Source organism: Coregonus lavaretus (genome assembly GCF_964263955.1).
Source record: "Coregonus lavaretus genome assembly, chromosome: 20".
In the NCBI taxonomy this organism is placed as follows: Eukaryota; Metazoa; Chordata; class Actinopteri; order Salmoniformes; family Salmonidae; genus Coregonus; species Coregonus lavaretus.
The window spans coordinates 4,325,484-4,349,043 of NC_140007.1; the positions used below are offsets into that span (position 1 = coordinate 4,325,484).

General features: G+C 42.6%; 1 protein-coding gene across 1 annotated transcript in view; it reads left to right on the forward strand.

The window, feature by feature from the left end:
- Nucleotides 1–18,184, forward strand: part of zbtb46 (zinc finger and BTB domain containing 46) — a 96,417-nt gene extending 78,233 nt beyond the window's left edge. The window contains exons 5-6 of the mRNA XM_084184936.1: nucleotides 14,240–14,415; nucleotides 17,640–18,184. Of these exons, the coding sequence (XP_084041062.1) occupies nucleotides 14,240–14,415; nucleotides 17,640–18,086 (623 nt within the window). The 3' untranslated portion in view covers nucleotides 18,087–18,184. The remainder of the gene's footprint in view (nucleotides 1–14,239; nucleotides 14,416–17,639) is intronic.
- The last annotated feature ends 5,376 nt before the right edge of the window (nucleotides 18,185–23,560 follow it).

Genomic DNA, 23,560 nt, shown 5'->3' on the forward strand with positions numbered 1-23,560 from the left:
ACTCCACTGCGCCTCTCCGTTAAGTTATTTTGGACCATTGGAATATATCTCCCAGTGCATATTTGTGTGTGTGTGCGTGTGTGTGCGTGCGTGTGTATGTTTTATTTCTCTGTTTTCCTTGGCTGGTAATTGTCTCCTTTGTGCTGAGTTGTTTCTTTCTTTGTTTGGGGGAGACAGAGAAAGAGTCCAACTCTAAACCTCGTCATGCCCTTTTTGCTTCACTACAATAGGACTGGAGACTGGGGCTTTGACTGAATGGACCCCCTCCCCCCGCCCACACACACACACACATACACACACACTCACACACACACTGTTTAGTGTGCCAGAGTAAGATGTCTCTGTTGGTTTGCTTAAAGTGGAGAGACTGAGGCCCTGTCACAGACTGCCTCTTATCTGACAGGCCCTTACGAAAGGAAGAGGCCTAAATCAGACACACACAAATCATTTAATATAAGGGAAAAGGGGGGTAATAGTTCAAATAGTTCTACAAGCAAAGAATCCTCAATCCCATTCATGTGGACCCTTAACATACCAGAATATCCATATTCATCAGCTCTCTCTATTCTTCCTTTGGCATCTCTGTTCAGTATTACACACACACATGCGCGCGCACACACACACACACACACACACACACACACACACACACGCGCGCGCGCGCACACACACACACACACACACTAACACACACACACACACTAACACACACACACACAGTGGTGGAAGAAGTACCCAATTGTCATACTTGAGTCAAAGTAAAGATACTGTACCTTAAAGCGTTAATCAGCAGTTAAAACAATAACAAAGAGTTCTGCCCGCTCCTGTTTCAGTAAAAAGCTGAGGGTTGGTGCTAGGGAAATGTAACCACTCTCAAATTCATAGACAGAGCTATGGAAGCAAGGACTGACCATCCATGATATAAACATTATAGTTTTAACCATGTTTTGAGGATATATAGTGTTTGTTTACATGTACTTTGTTTACAAACATTGGAGTAAAACAATCTTATATTTTCGGTTCTGATGGGGTTTGACAATTATATTCTTTAAGAATCAATGGGTACAAAAATGGATGTAACAACTGCAGATTACCTCTTTAATAGAAAATGTCACCCACTAAAATCTCAAAAGTATCTGGTTTTAAATATAATTAAGTATCAAAGTAATAGCAAATGCAAAAATATACTTCAGTATCAAAAGTAAAAGTAAATGCTATAAATCATTTTTAAAAAGAAAACATGATTTCCTTGTTTTTTATTTATTTATTGATAGCCAAGGGCACACTCCAACACTCAGACATCATTTACAAATAAAGCATTTGTGTTTAGTGAGTCCGCCAGATCAGAGGCAGTAGGGATGACCACGTGTTCTCTTGAAGTGTGTGAATTAGACAATTTTCCTGTCCTGCTAAGCAATTGTGTGAATAGGACCATTTTCCTGTCCTGCTAAGAATTCAGAATGTAATGAGTACTTTTGGGTGTGATGGAAAATGTATGGGAGTAAAACGTATATATACTGAACAAAAATATAAACACAACACAACATGTTTCATGAGCTGTGGTCCTCTGTAGCTCAGTTGGTAGAGCATGGCGCTTGGAACGCCAGGGTAGTGGGTTCGATCCCCGGGACCACCCATACTTAAAATGTATGCACACATGACTGTAAGTCGCTTTGGATAAAAGCATCTGCTAAATGGCTTATTATTTATAAAAGATCCCAGAAGCTTATTTTTCAAAAATGTTGTGCATAAATGTGTTTACATCCCTGTTAGTGAGCATTTCACCTTTGCCAAGATAATCAATCCACCTGACAGGTGTAGCATATGAAGAAGCTGATTAAACAGCCTGATCATTACCCAGGTGCACATTGTGCTGGGGACAATAAAAGGCCACTCTAAAATGTGCAGTTTTGTCACACAATACAATGCTACAGATGTCTCAAGTTTTGAGGGAGCATGCAATTGGCATGCTGACAACAGGAATGTCCATCAGAGCTGTTGCCAGAGAATGTAATGTTAATTTATCTACCATAAGTCGTTTTAGAGAATTTGGCAGTACGACCAACCAGCCTCACAACTGCAGACCACGTATAACCACGCTAGCCCAGGACCTCCACATCCGGCTTCTTCACCTGCGGAATCATCTGAGACCAGCCACCCGGACAGCTGATGAAACTGTAGGTTTGCCCAACTGAATAATTTCTGCACAAACTGTCAGAAACTGTCTCAGGGAAGCTCATCTGCGTGCTCGTCATCCTCACCAGGGTCTTGACCTGACTTCAGTGGGCAAATACTCACCTTCGATGGCCAATGGCACGCTGGAGAAGTGTGCTCTTCACGGATGAATCGCGGTTTCAACTGTACCGGGCAGATGGCAGACAGCGTGTATGGTGCTGTGTGGATGAGCGGTTTGCTGATGTCAATGTTGTGAACAGAGTGCCCAATGGTGGTGGTGGGGTTATGGTATGGACAGGCATAAGCTACAGACAATGAACACAATTGCATTTTATCGGTGGCAATTTGAATGCATAGAAATACCGTGACAAGATCCTGTTTCAGCATGATAATGCACAGTCCCATGTCGCAAGAATCTGTACACAGTTCTTGGAAGCTGAAAATGTCCCAGTTCTTCCATGGCCTGCATACTCACCAGATATGTCACCCATTGAGCATGTTTGGGATGCTCTGGATCAACGTGTACAACAGCGTGTTCCAGCTCCCGCCAATATCCAGCAACTTCGCACAGCCATTGAAGAGTAGTGGGACAACATTCCACAGGCCACAATCAACAGCCTGATCAACTCTATGCAAAGGAGTGTTTGTAAGTCGCTCTGGATAAGAGCGTCTGCTAAATGATGTAAATGTAAATGTAAATGAGTGTGTCGCGTTGCATGAGGCAAATGGGGGTCACACCAGATACTGACTGGTTTTCTGATCCACGCCCCTACCTTTTTTTAAAGGTATCTGTGACCAACAGATGCATATCTGTATTCCCAGTCACGTGAAATCCATAGATTAGGGTCTAATTAATTTATTTCAATTGACTGATTTCCTTACATGAACTGTAACTCAGTGAAATCTTTGAAATTGTTGAATTTATATTTCAGTGTATTTTGGGAATGTAGTGGAGTTGTCAAACATATAAATAGTAAAGTAAAGTACATATACCCCCAAAAATTATTTAACCCTCCCGTTGTCCTAGGGTCAAAATGACCCGCCACTGTGTTGAACCAACTTTATTTAATTTTTATATTTTTGGGATCATTTGTGAGAAGGGGGCAGTGAGACTTTAAAGAAAGTATCACTGCCTCCTTCTCACAAATGATCCAAAAAATATAAAAATTAAATAAAGTTGGTTCAACACAGTGGCGGGTCATTTTGTTTGAGACAGAGTTTGTTTGGAAATACAAGTACTATCAGCATGTATTTACAACTACTTCGATTTGATTTGAAGTGTATTTTCAAGTACTAATAATTAACTCTTAGAAGCTGCACACAATATGCCTTGCATTAAACTTAAAATGAGATAAGGGGACCCAAAACAACACATTTTTGGAAAGAAATTACATTTTATGGCAGTTTATGTAAGGGTTTTTGAAATGTATTTGAAAAAAGTATTTGAAAACACTTTCAAATATCATTGGTAAAGTATTTGGTAGACCTACTTCAATTTTTCGAATAGAAGTAGGTTATTTGGACAGTGTATTTGAAAATACTCAAATACAAATACTTCTGCTTCGCCTCTCTCTCTCTCTCTCTCTCTCTCTCTCTCTCTCTCTCTCTCTCTCTCTCTCTCTCTCTCTCTCTCTCTCTCTCTCTCTCTCTCTCTCTCTCTCTATTCCCCGAAACACTGCCCCCACAAACACACACACACACTGTTGTTTTACATTGCACCTGGATCTCTATGGAAGTGTTACCTTGATACACCTACTGTACATGTGTGAATGAGTGAGTGAGTGATTTGGTCATTCAAGGATCCAACAATACATGCCCAATGTCTTATTCAGTTGTCAGAAACACTCTCGTATACTGTTTATGTGGTAGTGATCAGGGTGGGTAACTCTGCCCATCCTTTATTTTCCTGACTAGACCAACCTGCGCTCCAGCTCTCCCTAAAATGGATGCTCTCATAGACAGCTGATCGAAATCAGTATTTTATACTGAACAAAATCATTCGTCTTCTCAAACATCACGCACGCGCACACACATACAGACACTCACTCACTCGTCTGTCCTCTGTGCGCGCACGTGGGTGGAAGGAGAAGGAGAGGATGAACGAAAAAAGAGAGAGAGAAAACAGAGAACCAACCCCTAACCCTTTCCTCCTGGTAGAGGAGAGGACAGCAAGTCTTTTTGTTCTTTCTTCCTCCTCTCCTCTGCTCTGCGCTGGGTTGGCTGTGGCGCTGCGGCTGCCTCCGTGTGCCCCCTTGCCCCCTCTCTCTCTGTGCTGCTGTTGTGTGGACGCAGCCAGCTGGTTGCAGTTTGTCCTGAGTGGGTGGGTGAGACTCGTTTCCTGTGCTCCTCAGGCCTCCACAACAACCACCACTACCAGCAGCAGCAGCAGCACCTCCACAGCCCAACACAACCAGGGGCCACAGCAGGAGCCGCAGGGGCCACATTTGATAGCAAACAAGGGGCTGCTTCGTCCTCCTCTTCCTCCTCCTCTCCTTTTCTCCTCCCACCTCCTTTTCCACCGCCCCCACCATCCTCCCTCCGTCCGCCCACTGCCCCCCTGCAGCCCTCCGAGGCCAGGCCCCTGATGGCCCCTGGGTTGCGGCCTGGGGGACCCCTCGTAGCGCTCCACTCACACTCACAGGGGCTGGCTGTGGATGAAGAAGAGGCCCTAGAGGGCCCCGAGCCCTTCTCCCCCCCACCAGAGGTAAGCAGAAACATCGATGTTCACCCCTGGTGGAAGTTGGCCCTTCAGGCACTGATCTAGGATCAGCTTATCCTCACTAGATTATAACCTTAACAATGAGGAGGATGAATGTAAACATGACCTGAGATCAGTGTCCAGGGGCAACTTCAACCTTCTCCTTCTGGTTATACCCTGGGGGTAGGGGTGGGGTTGGTGGGGGGTTGTATACCCCTGGGGGTCATATCTCAACCCTTCCCCCAACCCCTCTACTATTATGTATGTTTCTTCACTCTAGTCTAGCTGACTGTGTGTGGAATTTGTTGTATTTCCTGTTTTTGTTACCTGTGTTATTATTACTGGTGATATCTGTTTGTCCTTACAACATGTCTGTCCAACCTGCTTCTTCTTGTCCATGTGGCTTTGTTTTTGTCATGTGTTCCTTTCTCTTTTCCTCTTTCAACTTTACGTTTTTGTATTTTTTATTTCATTTAATTAACTATCTTAACATAAGCACATACAGTACATCTAGAACCTATATTGCATACAACTAGCCCAGAGTAGGGAGTAATATTAATAGATGTGACATCACTTAGGCTATAAACGTGACATGTAATTTGACTTGAGAGCACCAGTGCCGATCAGATAATATATTGAATGACACACATGGTTACAACTGTATCGTTGTTTCAAGTCCAATGCACTCATTTGAGTGGTGTGCATCACGAGAAAAGTCATTTGTATAATTTTTACCTCTCCTGTGAGAACCATTAGCACAGGCAAGTCTGATTAGGCTTCACTGTACCACAGCCTCTGCCATAGAAACACATGGAGCATGGCTTTGTGTCCGTGATTGCACCTTTACTATGCAGAAAACCACTCATCTCTAGCCCAAACCGTTGAAAAGTAAAGAACCATTTTACCGAAACAAAAAATATTTCTAGAGGATTCGCCGGACTCTTTTAAAGGGGTACAAACACATTAATCATCATGAGTAAGGAATTATGAAAATAGTTCAAATAAACCCTATTTAAACTATAAAAAACGTTTGTCACAGAAAATAGATGGTTTGCAGTATTAGATTAGATGGAGGTCATTACCACTAAATCAATTAATAGGAACATTTTAGGTGTTCAGCGGGATTTTCAATCCCATCAAGGTGTGCCACAGTTCAAACAAGGTTGGGAACCACTGCTATAGATGGTTTGGATAACAGAACAGTTTTGGGACTGAATAGAATCAATATCTCTAGACAACAAGAGGGTCGCACTGAGACCGCAGGAAATTGCCTGCTCCATTCTGCCACTGTGTGTGTGTGTGTGTGTGTGTGTGTGTGTGTGTGTATGTGTAGAAGCAGCATTTGGTTTCAGTGGACCTCCCTCCCTACAAGCCTCCATATCTCTGTGGACAAGCCATCTGTTTGCCCAGTGCATGGTGTCTGTTCTTAAGGAAGCAGGGAGGGATGGAGAGTGGATGTGGAGGAGGGGTATGCTTTAGTTTGGGGATGAATACAAACACACACACACACACCCATGGGGAGTGGTCATTGAACAAAAGTGCATCTGTAACCCCCCTTTCCAGAGATACGAGTAAATATTGAATACCCTATTGTCATCTCCCTCAACCCCCTTTCTCTCTCTCTCTCGCTCTCTCCTTCCACCTGTTATGTTACATAAAAGGAGTAAAGGGTGATTGTGTTACAATGTCACACTGACCACAGACTATAGCCCTTAGATCGACAGAAGGACCACACCCAAACATTGATCTATTTTTAATCTCTGTTTGTAATAGTGTTTTTGTTTATTTGAGTTATTAATCCATGTTATTTATTTCTTTGCTTTCTGACTTTTTCTCTCTTTAACAGTTTGTCTTCTTTACGTGTCTTTTGTTTTGTCAAGATGTGTGAATTTTGTGTGTGTGTTTCTCTCTCTCTCTTTCTGTGTGAGTGCGTTCACAGCTTGCCTTGCCTGCATGCCCAAATAATATTCTTCGACACAGTACATTTTAGAGCCAGGGTGCGTTTGTGTTAACTGTGTATCCTGTGTTTTTAGGAGGATATGCAGGATGAAAAAGATTCTAATCAGGGATACAACAAAGGTATGTATGGTGCCTGACATGTTAATTTTAGATGGCATATACATTATAAAAGTCCTTAGACCTCTATTCATATTTTACCATTGTCTCTGTATAGCTAGGTTTTTAAATGTTTATACAGTACAAGTGGCAACAGTTCTCACATTATTATCTCTTTCTCTTTTCTCTTTCTCTCCCACACTCTTTCTATTTCTTCACTCTCTCCCTCTTCCTTCTCTCTCTCAATGCTTTCTTCCCCCCTATCTCTCTCTCTCTCTCCCTTCCTCCTCCTTCTCCTCCTCCTCTCTCTCTTAGTTCTGGAACATGGCCCGTCTCCCATGGAGGGGGATCAGATGGCTGAGGGGAGGCATGGTGTGTCCAGGGAGGAGGTGTTGGAAGGTGGGGGGAGAGGGGCCCTGTCGGGGCCTGCTTGGCCCCAGAAGCTGGCTTGCTCCCTGTGCAAACGGCTGTTCAGCAGCCTGGAGCAGCTCAAGGAGCACGAGTACCGCCACACCCTGTCCCTCATGGCCATCTCCCTAGACTGGCCTGACCTGCAAGGCCCCCAAGCCAACCACCACCACAACCAGACTCATGCATTCTCTCAGGGACCCATTCACTCGCAGTCTCTCTATCACCTCCCGGTGGCTGAGCCTTTCCCAGCACGGTACCTCTGCTCCCAGTGTCCAGCCACCTTTACCCTCAAGTCCAACGCAGACCGACATGAGAAGACCATCCACTTCAAGAGGAAACTGATGCAGTGCACCTACTGTCTGAAACAATTCAGAGACCGTACTGATCTACACAGACACCTGTCTTCCGTACACTCGAGAGAAAGAGGGCACTCTTGCCCGGCCTGTGCCAAGGCGTTCAGTACCCAGAAGAACCTGGCCACGCATGTCAAGGTGTGCTGCCAGATGGGGGTGGAAGTAGGGTCATGGAGAAGGGTCGGCATGGGGGTGGGGCAGGGTGGGGTTGCCAAGCAACTGTGGGGCTTGCATCATGAGATGAAGGCAGACGCCCATAGCAACCATAATATTCATCATCACCATGTGAATGTGGTCGATTGAGCTTGGAGGCATACAAAGATATAGAGAGTAAACACACACGACCACGCACACACACACACACACACACACACACATACACACACAAACACAAACACGCTATACATGCCAATTAATGACCTGTGGTGTCACTTCCTCCCTAAACCCATAGAGTCCCATTGGATGAGAGTAGATCTGAGCTGGGCGCCCCATATAGGTTATATGTAAGAGCACTGGTATATTTTCTACAGCCTGTGTAATATTTGTAAGTATTTGTACATTTATAAGATTAAAGACTGATCTTTCAAATACATTTTGGTTTTTACATATGGGCCTATATTTTTGAGAAGCCTTTAGGCATCTTTTTAAAAAGCATTATTAATATGCAAAGTTACCGGTGAAAATGTACTGTAACTCCTCACCTGAGTTCCAGCTTTGTTTTAATATATATATCAATATGTTTGTGCGTGTTAGTCTGTCTGTTTGTCATTCTGTCACTTGTTTATGGAGTTGACATTGTTTGAATGATTAGGGGTACTCATTTCGCTGATGATATGGTGCTGTTGTTGGAAATAGCTCTGGGTAGAATAAGGTCTAGGATCAGCTTACAGTACCTTTCTTAAATCCTCATCGTAACCATTAACACAAAACTGACTTTAGTGGAGTGTCTATGGGGAACATTGTTCTTCTACTTGTGCTTGTGGTGTTGGTTCTATCCCACTGTGTTGCCAGTCAGGGCTCAGCCTAGGCCCTCTTCTCCATATTAGGAGATATGTATCTCTAATTCTTTACTTCTCACTAAAACTGCTCAGAAACTGACTATGAGCCGCCACAAATCAGCACCACCTGCAGGTAATCCTATTTACGACACATTCACTGTCAGTGTTCATACTGCACACTATGATCAGAGGTTGGCTTATCTAATCTGAAACAATGTTACAATCATCTGTTTTAACCTTTATTCCAGTCAGGAAGTCTTACTGAAACAACACATCTCAGATGTAAAATAAAAATAAAAAATAAAAAAAGAGGACGGTCTTACATTCAGAGCAGGCCTACAATAAGTACAAATGTGACAGATACAACAGCCTTAGGGGGTAACGTTTACCCAAATCGTCTTGCACTAAAGTACACCTAAATGGATTTGAGGATAGAGGTATCACTCTATGTTTTGGCACAATTTCCTCTCCTTCATCTGCTCTGGTGTGAACCAACTGGACTGGTGAAAGCAGGTGTCTGTGAAGGCGTTTGACATTTTCCTACATTTGGCCTGTGTTGGCCTGTGTTGTTTTCTAATCCGTGCAGATGAAGGAGCACCAAGCAATTTAAGACAACAGAAACACGCTGGTGGGATGTTGGGGTGGGGTTAGGGTCGTTCCAAGTCCCTTTCTCTATGCGCTGCGCCCAATCCTCCTAACCCCCTCTATAAGCCCAGCTGAAGGAGAATAGTAGTTGGCTCTTCTTAGCTCCAGCTTTATTGACCTAAGACTCCTCAGATAAAGAGGAAGTGGGCGGAGGAGGTGCATGACCTCTCTGACCTGAAAATAATGGATAGAGAGAGAGAGAGAGAGAGAGAGAGAGAGAGAGAGAGAGAGAGAGAGAGAGAGAGAGAGAGAGAGAGAGAGAGAGAGAGAGAGAGAGAGAGAGAGAGAGAGAGAGAGAGAATATGGGAGAGGGAGAGAGAAGAGTAGAGGTTGGATGGTGTGGTCAGAGAGGGGCAGACTGTCCATTGTAACACAGTCTGTGGTTGATGTACAGGGAGTAATGTTTGTGAATGGCAGGGTGGGACTGAAAACTAGGCCAAACCTATCACTTACTGTATCTTAACTGGAATCCTTATAGGACTGTTTGTCTTCCTCCTGCTTGCTACGATTTGGAAAACAAGGGGCATGCGTTTTGAATGTATAATTTGGTTGGTGGATTGATGCTATTTTGAGTAACTGAATTGTTGAACCACAAAGCGCTCTCTCTCTCTCTCTCTCTCTCTCTCTCTCTCTCTCTCTCTCTCTCTCTCTCTCTCTCTCTCTCTCTCTCTCTCTCTCTCTCTCTCTCTCTCTCTCTCTCTCTCTCTCTCTCTCTCTCTCTCTCTCTGTGTGTGTGTGGCTGGTGGTCCTTAAGGACTTAATATGTCACAGTGTTTGAGTGGTCTGACTTAAATGCTTTTCTTGCCATAAATGTTACTCTCTGAGAGCTAGGACTCCTAAAGCCCAGCTAACAACAAACGTTCCCACAACTTTAGAGAACGTTCCCTTAAGAGTCTCATTAGGCCATCAACGTCACTCAAAACATACACAGAACATGGTTACCATGTTCTCAGAATATAAGAGATTAATGTTCTAGACACGTTTCATGGGAATGTTGCAAGAACATTCATGTGTCCAGTTTTCTGAGCGTTAGGATAAAATGTTATCAATGTCACACCAAACATACACATAACATGGTTGCCATGTTCTCAGAATATAGATATTAATGTTCTAGACACGTTTCATGGGAACATTGCAAGATCATTCCTGTGTCCAATTATTAAACATAGGACGTTCTGTCATGGTCCCCTGGAGGTTTTTGTCTAGTTCTCGCTTGTTCCAGGGATGTCCCTAAAGACGTTTTTAGGACGTCGCCTGAAGGTCCCAAAGATACGTTCTCCGAAGAATAAAAACATGTTTCTTTACACACCACCCCTTGTTACTGTTGCAGAACCCGTCAAAGCCCTGATTGGTGAACCACTGATCCATTCAAAGCTCTTTGTCTGTTGGCAAGGTTAGGGACACACACAGTGCTTTTAAAGATCGGAATACTGTGAACCAAAAGGTTGTGAGTTTAAATCCCAGGTGGAGACATATTGAATAGTAATTACTGTATAAATTAACATGCACAATGTAATCATGTATGTCAAATATGTAAGTTGAAAGCACTTTGTGTTTGTGGGTGTTCCTAACCTTGCCAACAGACAAAGAGCTGCGAATGGATCAGTGGTTCACCAATCAGTGCCTTAATGCGCTTGGTAACAGTAACAAGGGGTGATGTGTAATGAAACAATTTCGGAGAACGTCTCTTTGGGACCATCAGGTGACATCTTAAAGATGTCACCGGAACAAGCCGGGAACTAGACAAAAACCTCCAATGGACAATGACAGAATGTCCTGTGTTTAATACGTCCTTGGGACAGCAATGTTATTGCAACGTTTTCATGAAACTTTTCTTATATTCTGAGATGGCAACCATGTTCTGTATATGTTTAGTATAGAATGCATGGAATATTCTCCTAACCTTAAAAAAACTGGACACATGAATGTTCTTGCAACGTTCCCACAAAATGGTCTAGAAAAAGTATATATTATATTCTGAGAACATGGCAACCATGTTCCGTGTATGTTTGCTGTGACGTTGCTGGAATATTTCTCCTAACCCTCAGAAAACTGGACACATGAATGTTCTTGCAACGTCTCATGAAATGTGTCTAGAACATTAATATAGGATATTCTGAGGACATGGTAACCACATTCTGGATAAGTTAGTTTTGTTTGGCATTAAGGGAATGCTCTCCTAACTCTAACGCCAGAACATGCTAAATAGGGTCTCAGGAGGTTTTTGCTAACATACATAAAATGCTCCCCTAACTAACAGAAAACTGGACACTCAAACATCAGGGGAACATTACAGGTAACATTACAAAAATGTTCTCTCTCCCTAGAATTGTATTGTTAGCTGGGAATAGCCCTCCTCCCACTTCCACTTCCTCATTCTGAAAGTGTATTTTTCTGGCTGTTTGACGTGACTGTAGTACAGAAGCATGTCGTGTCCTAATTTCATGGAAGTGCATCAACCAATTAGCCAATCAACCAACCACTCAATCAATCAAATGTGGATTCACACAGGACCTTTTACAAATGCATCTGACCAAAAAAGCAAGCATTGTGTCAACCCCCAGAGAGCAATGACAATCTAAAGCTGTGTTTGTCAGTCCTGGTCAATGTGTGTCCTGTCTGTACCCATACTGTGAATATTACTCAAAGGGAAGAGCAGAGGGCCCTTCCATGGAACTTTAGGGGCATCAACCATTATGACTCTGGTCAAAAGCAGTGCACTCTACGGTGTCATGCCCTGTATGTCATTTTGGTGTTTTCCACACAAACAGGTATGAGAATAGAGCAAAATGTTAAGTGGAATTTGTCGTCTTGTTTAAGAAACTCATCCCTGATCTGGCTTAGAAAAAAACTCAGTCAAATGTCAACCCCTAAAGACATAGGGTCCCTTTTTTCAGGGAGAATAACTCTACTGGGCTATGGTCAAAACAAGAAAGCAGGCTCCTCTCATGTGAATCCAGACTGATTACGAACCAGATGGTATTAGCCCTTTTTATAAAGAGCAAATTAGACTGATTTCAGTTGCACTGTTGTTATTTTGTTTTGTAAAGACAGGGTATTTTAGACTGTATTTTTGAATATTTTCATTCCCAAATATACCCTTTTCTTAATGTATTTTTATCAAGTTAGATGACATTTTCTGGTAGTTTGTATTCTGTAATCAATAAACTGTGAAGGAAAACATGTTTGGATGTTGGGTCTGATAATCTTTTTGTTGTGTTTGAGTCCTGTAGTTATGTAGAAATATACAGTACACACAAACTGTATAAAATCATGCGTTTAACACACATACGTTTTCCTTTCCTAAATTGTCTTACAAGGTAAGTAATATGTATCTGCATACTGTATGAGTATGTAAAAGGCATACTTTTGGTTGTAGATATAGACTATGCTCCATAGACTTTGAGTTACGGCCATGTTTCCCAACCAAGTTATGCCTAACAGTGTAAGGTTGGATGAGGTGGTCATATTTTATATTCTGACTCCCTGAGCCGTTCTAATGTCAGGTAACCAACATGTGTGTCACACCCCCACTGGGTTGTAGATAAAATGTGTACTCTATGTTCTTGTCTTACTTGGGGTTTGCTCCTCACCCAATCTATTAACCCACTGGGCACACTGGTTGAACCAACGTTGTTTCCAAGTCATTTTAGTGAAATCACGTTGAACCGATGTGGAATAGACGTTAAATTTACGTCTGTCCCCAGTGGGACGCTTTTTGCCTTGACACATTTAGTCAAAGTCCGGGTAAGACGCCTGTGCACACACACACACACACATCCATAAACACTATATATCTGCTGGAGCATCTACTTAACCTTTAGACTTTGAATGAATGGGCTTAGTGGAGGCTGGAGAATAGGGCTCTCCAACACTGTTTCTGGAGAGCTATGCCGTCCTGTAGGTTTTCCCTCCAACCCTAATCTAGCGCACCTGATTCTAATAATTATCTGGTCGATAAGCTGAAGGTCAGTTACAACTGGAGTTGGAGCGAAAACATACAGGAGGGTAGATCTCCAGGAACAGAGTTGGAGAGCCCTGCTGTAGAAGCTGAATAGCAACAGGATGGTATTACAATGATGTACATGATGTACTGTCCCCCTTTTACCTGACTTCACCTCTGTAAGTATCTAGCAAGTCCTCAACCTCACGTGTGTTGATCTCTACAGTACCTGATTCCTCCTGTGGTTTACCTGTTATATGCAATGAGTAGATATATAGAGCTATCATATGTTGCAATCTCTCTCTAACATCTCTCTACCCCTTTTACCTGACTTCACCTTTGTATGTATGTATGTATGCAATTGGCCATTGTTTTTTTTTACCTGACCTCACGTGTGTGTTGATCTCTACCCAATTCATCCTGAGTTGATCTATTATGTAATGTGGAGATGTAGCTTTATTGTAGGCCTTTATCCAAGCCTTACTGTATTGTAATGTTATATCTCTATTTCTCTCTCTCTCTCTACCTGAGATGTCTTCTTTGTGTGATCCAATAGACTAGTCACACTTCCTGAATAAAGAAACCTCTTCTAGGGAGTAAACAGGATGTTGTTGACTTGTTCCTGGTTGTTGTTGTTGATGATGTCTTGAGTTTGTCATTGCCTTTGTTACCTTCCTGTTTAGACAGACTAGTTGCCAGGGAAACTGTAAGTTTGACTGACATTTAGGTGGGCATAGGGGTTGGTAATACACTCTAATGTTAAATATAGGTTGGCAGTGTTTTATAAACCTGTGTCTTTGATCAATTGAATCTGTCACTTAAATTGCATTTATGGTATTTTATACATCTAACTGATGTAGACATTTTAAAACTTTTGAATGAACTTTAAATGAACTGTGGTTTAACTCAAGTAGACTAGATGCAAACTAATCCGTCTCTCTTTCTCTCTCTCTCTCCACAGTGAATGACTTCACAGTGATCCGTAAGAAGTTTAAGTGCCCCTACTGTAGTTTCTCTGCCATGCACCAGTGCATCCTGAAGAGGCACATGCGCTCCCACACAGGCGAGAGGCCCTACCCCTGTGAGATCTGTGGCAAGAAGTTCACCAGAAGGGAGCACATGAAGAGACACACACTGGTGAGTGCAGTGCAGTAGCAGACAGTCACCACCAGGGTGCAGCAGTGAGCTGAGTCACACACTGGCCATGCTGTTCCTTTTAAAAAAACGCTTTTAGGCACAGGTCTAGGACCAGTTAATCTTCTCTTAATCCTAACTTTAAGTATATGGTGGGAAAACTGCTAGATGTACCTTTGAGTTAAAAGAAAATCCATTTTGCAATGTCAGATTAAGGCACTGTTGGAAGGACTACAATGGTGCCGGAGGAGATGGCTGCCGTTTTACAGGCTCGTAACCAATTGTGCTATTGTGTGTGTTTTTTCGCGTTATTTGTAACTTATTTTGTACATAATGTTTCTGCCACCATCTCTTATGACCGAAAATAGTTTCTGGATATCAGAACAGCGATTACTCACCTCGTACTGGATGAAGATTTTTCTTTAACGAGTCGGACGCAAAGGATTTACTTCAGACACCGGACAAGGCCCAAATCCCTGTCATTCGCATGAAGAAGAGACGGAGATATAGGGGACGTAGGTCGGGGTGCCTTGTAAGAATCCGACGGTGTGTGGGTAACCCACCTCTACCTTCCATACAGTTAGCCAGCGTGCAATCATTGGATAATAAACTGGATGAGCTCCGATCAAGACTATCCTACCAACGGGACATTAAAAACTGTAATATCTTATGTTTCACTGAGTCGTGGCTGAACGACGGCATGGATAACATACAGCTGGCTGGGTTTTCCATGCATCGGCAAGATAGAACAGCTGCCTCCGGTAAGACAAGGGGTGGCAGTCTGTGTCTATTTGTCAATAACAGCTGGTGCACGAAATCTAATATTAAGGAAGTCTCTAGGTTTTGCTCGCCTGAGGTAGAGTATCTCATGATAAGCTGTAGACCACGCTATTTACCAAGAGAGTTTTCATCTATATTTTTCGTAGCTGTCTATTTACGACCACAAACTGATGCTGGCACTAAAACCGCACTCAAAGAGCTGTATAAGGCCATAAACAAACAAGAAAATGCTAATCCAGAGGTGGCGCTCCTAGTGGCCGGGGACTTTAATGCAGGAAACTTAAATCCATTTGACCTCATTTCTACCAGCATGTTACATGTGCAACCAGAGGGGAAAAAAACTGTAGTCCACCTTCCTGCTTACAAGCAAAAACTAAAGCAGGAAGTACCAGTGACTCACTCAATACAGAAGTGGTCAGATGACGCAGATGCTAAGCTACAGGACTGTTTTGCTAGCACAGACTGGAATATGTTCCGGGATTCTTCCGATGGCATTGAGGAGTACACCACATCAGTCACTGGTTTCATCAATAAGTGCATCGATGACGTCGTCCCCACAGTGACCGTACGTACATACCCCAACCAGAAGCCATGGATTACAGGCAACATCCACACTGAGCTAAAGGGTAGAGCTGCCGCTTTCAAGGAGCGGGACTCTAACCCGGATGCTTATAAGAAATCCCGCTATGCCCTCCGACGAACCATCAAACAGGCAAAGCGTCAATACAGGACTAAGATTGAATCGTACTACACCGGCTCCTATGCTCGTCGGATGTGGCAGGGCTTGCAAACTATTACAGAATACAGAGGGAAGCACAGCCGTGAGCTGCCCAGTGACACGAGCCTACCAGACGAGCTAAATGACTTCTATACGCGCTTCGAGGCAAGCAACACTGAATCATGCATGAGAGCACCAGCTGTTCCGGACGACTGTGTGATCATGCTCTCTGTAGCCAATGTGAGTAAGACCTTTAAACAGGTCAACATTCACAAGGCCGCAGGGCCAGACGGATTACCAGGAAGTGTGCTCCAAGCATGCGCTGACCAACTGGCAAGTGTCTTCACTGACATTTTCAACCTCTCCCTGACCGAATCTGTAATACCTACATGTTTCAAGCAGACCAGCATAGTCCCTGTGCCCAAGAACACTAACAACGATGAGACAACCTAGGAGAAGGGAGGAGGTCAGAGACCTGGCAGTGTGGTGCCAGGATAACATCGAGAGCATCCTGACTGGTTGCATCACCGCTTGGTATGGCAACTGCTCGGCCTCCGACTGCAAGGCACTACAGAGGGTAGTGCGTACGGCCCAGTACATCACTGGGGCCAAGCTTCCTGCCAGGCGATGTCAGAGGAAGGCCCTAAAAATTGCCAAAGACTCCAGCAACCCTAGTCATACTGTTCTCTCTGCTACCGCACGGCAAGCGGTACCGGAGCCCAAGTCTAGGTCCAAAAGGCTTCTTAACAGCTTCTACCCCCAAGTCCTAAGAGTGTTGAACAGCTAATCAAATGGCTACCCGGACTATTTGCACTGAACCCCCCCCCCCCCCCCCCCCATTTTTACGCTGCTGCTACTCTCTGTTTATTATCTATGCATAGTCACTTTACCTCTACCTACATGTACATATTACCTCGACTAACCTGTACTCCTGCACATTGACTCTGTACCGCTGCCCCCTGTATATAGCCTTGTTACTGTTATTTTATTGTTGCTCTTTTAATTATTTGTTATTTGTCTATTTTCTTATTTTTTACTTCAGTTTATTTTAGTAAATACTTTCTTAACACTTATTTTTCTTTAAACTGCATTGTTGGTTAAGGGCTTGTAAGCATTTCACTGTAAGGTCTACACCTGTTGTATTCGGCGCATGTGACAAATAAAATGTGATTTGATTTTTGTTCCATTTTGGCCCTAGCCCCCTCGCCTTCTGTGTTCACAGATTTGAAAGTACTGGATAAGTGAAATTAAATCTGAAAGCCAGAGCAGAGCAAGTACCACTCAGCTGCTGTGCTGTGCTCAGGGGAGAGGAGTTCAGAGAGCAGAGAAACATCCACAATGACTACAGGCCAGCCCAGCAGGAGTCAGGAAGAGACGAGAGGGGAGGAGGGGAGGGTTAAGGACTATTACTGGGCTTGGCTTTGAGCTCCCACAGTTTAGCAATGCCAGAGGATAGCATGTAGAGAGGCTTCGGCCAACATCTGTGCTGGATGCCATGTTTCTGTATTCTGGGTTATTTCTGACAATTATTTGACAATGCTGTCTCACTGTTGTTTGGCAAGACAACAATTTGGCTTGAGCAGAAACAGGCTGACAAATGTTGCTTCCTCTGAGCATTCCAGTCTGTCCAACTCAGTTGGTAAGCTTGGTTTAGACTTCAGCATTCTTAAGGATAAAAGTATATGTGTGTAAATTGTGTGTGTTAATGATGTGTGTGTCTCTCCTACAGGTCCACAGTAAGGATAAGAAGTATGTGTGTAAGATCTGCAGCCGGGTCTTCATGTCGGCAGCCAGTGTTGGAATCAAACATGGCTCCCGTCGCCACGGCGTCTGCGCTGACTGTTCCGGGCGGGGCATGGCCGCGTTATTGGACCACAACGGGGAAGTGGGCGGAGACGTCTCCCCCGAGGACGAGCTGTATCCTGGCGACCACCGTTTCCATGATGACCAGACGGAGTGCGACGGTGACGGAGAGGGGGAGGAAGAGATGATGACGGAAGGGGATGGAGAGATAATGGGAGAGGTGGATGACGAGGGAAGGAAGTGGAAGGATGACTCAGGGATGATGACGGAGGGAGACGGAGTGATGGACAACGACAAGGAGGAGAGCTGTGACTCTGTGCCAGAGCGGGAGCAGCACAACGGGAGCGAGAAGGATTTCTCCTGGATCTCTTAGGATCCCATGGGATCATTTAGGATCTATCGTGGATCTGTTGGGATGTCTTAGGCAGAGACAGCTCTCTTTACCCATGTATATGGGCAGGCCTTTCTCTGAGTGGGGTATGTGGGCGATACGTGACAATGATCTAAATTGACAGGTGCCACAAACACACACACACACACACAAGCTGAGCCCTGTACTGATGATTACCATGGAGAACGATTGAGAGTAAAAAGAAAGAGAAAGAGAGGCTCGTTCTAATCACCTCCTTTCTTTCTGATGCAGTTTCTTTCCTCTTTAGTTTTGTTGGTTTTGTTTTTTTGTTTGTTTCTGATGAGGACCAGACCAGAGTCTGTGCATTGGTTTAGATGTCCACCTATGACACACTGGCACCAATGAGGACTCATTAAACGTCTTGGGTGATTTTGAACTGTGGCCGTTTGTGGTCACAGTTGCCATGGACATGACGGATTGTTAACGGTTTGGGAAAATGCCAAGGTGGTGTCTTGTTGCCATGCAGTGTTATTTGGGGACAGTCTCTATACATTTTTGGGACAGCCTTTTATCTATTGCAAAGATGCACGCGTCGGGCAGCGGTTGGCACATTGTCTCCTGCAGAGTGAAACTGCCACAAACTTGCACTTTAACGTCGACTAGAATCCTGTCAATGCCCTCAACCCGTGGTTTACATTTTCAATCTGATTTTACCTACACAACTCGGTGACCGCACCTACCTTTAAGGATATATTGTATGTCCTCATGACTGTTATGATATATAAATATATGGATATTAGAATGCTTTTGCTGTAGTTTGCTGATTATATAGCCTATGCCTTTAAATGGGTTCTTTCTCCTCCACTTAAGTTTACCATGTGTTTCTGTTGAGCTGTGTTGAGAATTATGAAAGGTTGAGCAAATGTACATACAAACAAGCCACAGGAATTAGATTGAGCAAGAGGGAGAGTTGACGAGCGAGAGGGAGAGATAGGTGTATGAGAGAGAAAGGGAGTGTTAGAGAGACGAGAGAGTGAGAGTGAACACTATGCAGGAACATAAATGATCAATCCAGATGTAAGTGTTCTTAAATCTCTACTTTCAGAGAGAGGACATCAAATGAAAGTGTATTGGTCGCGTACACAGTTTAGCAGATGTTATAGCGGTGCAGTGAAAATGCTTATGTTACTAGCTCCAGATAATGCAGTAGATAGATCGAGAGAGAGAGAGAAGAGAGAGAGAGAGAGAGAGAGAGAGAGAGAGAGAGAGAGAGGAGAGAGAGAGAGAGAGAGAGAGAGAGAGAGAGAGAGAGAGAGAGAGAGAGAGAGAGAGAGAGAGAGAGAGAGAGAGAGAGAGAGAGAGAGAGAGAGAGAGAGAGAGAGAGAGAGAGAGAGAGAGAGAGAGAGAGAGAGAGAGAGAGAGAGAGAGAGAGAGAGAGAAGAGAGATGCCTATTTGCTTGCAGATGCCAATTTGCTTACCAATGTCTACCATTTCCCTATACGACAAGGGTGAGAGAGACAGACTACATACACAATCTACATACACAATGATGACGGGTCAAAACTCATGCCAAAACAAGCACACTATAAAACTATTCTACATGACGCTACATGGCTTACATTGATTCTCTCTTTCTTCCTTCTCTCTTTCCTTTTCTCACTCAATATTTCCTTCCATCTCATGTTGTATCTCTGTGCAGGTGTCGTGTTGAGAAGCAGACTCTTTAAAACCTTTGTTTTATTATCATTTTTATATTTCACCTTCAATACAGAATATGCACACTTTTACATCTTAGTAGACCTTAAAATGATGGTTCATCTTTCTTTTTGGTTTGTATTTGTGAATAAGAAAATAAAAGCTCAGGCTTCTGCTTGAGTCCATCCAGAGAGTGGCCTGTTCTGTTGAGTGCTTTTATGACGCTTTCTTTTGTTTGAAAAGGTTATTTATTAAAATACATGTTTTTGTAGTAGAATTATTATACTATAAAGGCCCTTCACTCTGTCTAATGCCTTCTGTGGGCACAGTGTGTGTGTATGTGTGCGTATGTGGATGTGTGTGTTTGTGTGTGCACGCGTGTGAGATGTGTATTGATTTTCTTACGATTATTTCCTGTTATTTGACCATTTTGAGTCTTATTATGATGATCAGAATTATGATTATTGTTGTTATGATTATATTATTATTATTATTATTATTAACATTATGATTATTAAGTGCTGAATGCTAAGCTTTGTTGTGTGTTTCTTTTTGATATTTTATATCTTGTATAAAGAAAGCTTTTATATTTTGCCTTGTTGTGGACAGTAAGCCATTAGGCTTTTCTGATTAGTTCTATCGTGTCAGTTCTCTGCTTTTCTGTTGTATTTGTTTTCTACAGAGAAATAAGACAAATTAGAGGAACTTATTCTAAGTTAGATATGGATCGGAACTAACTGTATGTATGGTATGGCACATGCTTCTATATTACTAACATACACTAATTTATTAACATCATACCAAAAACAATCTAATACGTTGTATCAAGTGCTTTTGTTTCAACGGTGCGTGTGCAGGTGCAAATATTTTCAATTTATTGTGGTCTAATCATTTTGTTGTTTGGATGTTGTTCTTTTGTTTAGTTTTTTATATTTCTCATATATGGTATAATTGTATATGAAGGGCCTTGTGACCTGCTAATCTAGACCTGCTGGAGATTGCAAATTTAACCCCTCTTTTCTTTATTGGCCTTGTTTCCAACTGTGTGTTCTACTGTATATCCTAAACATAAGCCCAATTCCAAATCTACCCCTGGCCCGACCCCTATACACTTTTTGTAGGTCTGAAATGATTGGACTGGTGTAAATATTATGGAAACATTTCAACCTGACCTATCAAAGGGCAAGGTCCTTCCAGACCTACAAGACATGTTTTGGGGTGCCTGGACGCTTCGAGGGAAAGGAACAGAGTGGGCCACAGTGTTGGCTCTGGGAATTGTAGTTGTGTTGCCACAGGTGGTTGCAAACATACCATCTGCCACACTTCAATTTCCATCAGTCTCAATGCTAAACACTGTATCCACCGAACACCCCTCTGCTGTGTGTTTGATTTCACTGATTTGAAATGCCTTCTCCGTGTGTGGTGGCTAGCTTTATTTAAGTAGGTATTATTTTGCTTTTACCCATCCATGAGCAATTTCTAATCTGTTGAAGTTTTCAGAAAGAAAACAAATGACGTTGGGTGGATATTTTGAATGTTAATGGCTGAATATGATGGGATTGTCAAGAAGTGCAGTGTATTTGGAAGGAGTGCAGTATCAGTGATATTTCTCTGTCATCCACCCGGTGCTTTTCCAGACTCCTGTGAACACAGATGTTTTTACCCACTTCAGTCTTCTCATCATCACCTGCCTGCCTGTGTCTTCTTCCTCCTTCTTGGGTTGTAATTCAGGAAACATTTGCCATCCAATCCCCTCAACAATGTGCCTCGATCTGTTTTACCTGTGTGTGCGTGGGTGTGCCTGCATGGGTGTGTTGGAGTGTGTGTTTTCAAGAGAAACGGAAATCATATATTTTATCTCAATCACAGGTGCAAAAAGTTGAGACAAAGAAAAATGCAGCTCTATGTTTCTGTTTCTGACAGTGTTTATTAATCCTTTGTGCCCTGGTTTTATGGTCTTAACTGCACGTCTTTATTCATTTGTCATACCAAAGTCTCTAACAGCCGCACCCAACTGGTTAATTTCACACCATGCCAAACCGGAACTGTTTGCTCTTTAGCGGATGAATATGGATATTCCCTTCTTAGATGTGTACAAAATTGCAATCCTGATTTAGCCTGTGTAGCTTGATTCGTATGTGCAAATCACAAAGCCATAGACATGGTTATATCTAGAGTATACTATACTTCAAATTCTTACTTTTTATTTTAGATTCTGTTCTTTACTAAGAGTGATGTGTGTATTCATATATATATATATATAAATTGATATTACTATTATATATTATTTATTTTCTCTCACATTTCGCAAGGTGTCTTTCGTTTGTAAAGTGAGATGCTTGAAACTTGATGGTTCTTTGTTGGGAATATTGTTCAATATGATACTGACTTTATATTGATTATCATAAACCTGTGTATGTAACAAAGATGTGTTGAATAATCAAAACCTTGTTCTGTTTGGGAGGATTCAAGTGGGCAGATTTTCTGTAAAGTACTGATCACTTGAACGTTTTTATAGCCAAACATGAACTTCCCTACCGTCCTGTTGTGAGGGCTAGCCTAAAGGGCTAACCCAGGCCTCTTTCTAACTTCATGTTTAGTGGAATTAGCTTGACTATTATTTGCAAAACCAATCAGTCTCAATAAATTTGGAAATTGCTGCTGAAAATAAGTTATGTTTGTTTTGTACATTTTGTGTTCGTGTCAACCTCCACTGTATGATTTCTACCCTAGCGCTATAATACACCTGTTCTTCACATGAGGGAGAAGTAGGCTTTACAACAATAAAGGTGTAGGGTGAAGTTGCCCCTAGATGCGGATCTTGGGTCAGTTTCACATTTTCCACACTGATGGTCAAGGTTAGAATTGGGGGAGGGGAAGCTGATCCTAGATCTATACCTAGCAGAAACTTCATCCCAGAACTTGTGACACACACACACACCAAGGGAGAAATGGGGTGTAGATATTGGGGGGGGGGGGGGGGGCTAACATTAGACGGGGGGTCGTCCTCCATTTTTGGTTTGACATTTTAAAATGCATTTCCTCATATTCTACACAGTTTGACATTATGCGTCTCTTGAAGGGTATATGGAGGGATATTTTGAAAACACAGTATAAGTAGAATGATAAATGGAAGGATAAGTCATCATAAAAAATACACAAAAGATGAAGACTGAGTTGTATTATAATGATGCACACATGCATATTTATTTATATTAAGACACAAAAGATAAAGACAGTTTTATTATAATGATGCACATGAATATATATAAGTTCCTGCAATTCTACAGTTTGACATGACTTTATGGTCTCTCTTGAGGGGTATCTTGAAAACAGTATAAGTGAAGGATAAGTCACTATCATCAATGAAAGTATCTCAAGGCAAATATTAAGAAGACACAAAAGATGAAGACTGAGTACTATTATAATGATGCACATGAATCTACTAAATTGATCATACATTTACTATCACATTTTGTAGTTTCCATAGTATACAGGTGGAAGACCTACACTTGGGGAGCTAAAAGATACCTTACAGCAGGGTTCTTCAATTCCGGTCCTGGAGGGCCAAAACACTTCTGTTTTTTATTGCTACCTGGTAGTTAATTGCACTCACCTGGTGTCCCAGGTCTGAATTAGCCCCTGATTAGAAGGAGGGGATGAAAAACAGAGGTGTTTCGGCCCTCCAGGACCGGAATTGAAGAACCCTGCCTTATAGTATATTTAGTTATTCAGTCTAACAAACAGCTGTCATTTAAGACATTAGTTAAAAGGTAGCTTTTAGATATTTCACTTAATA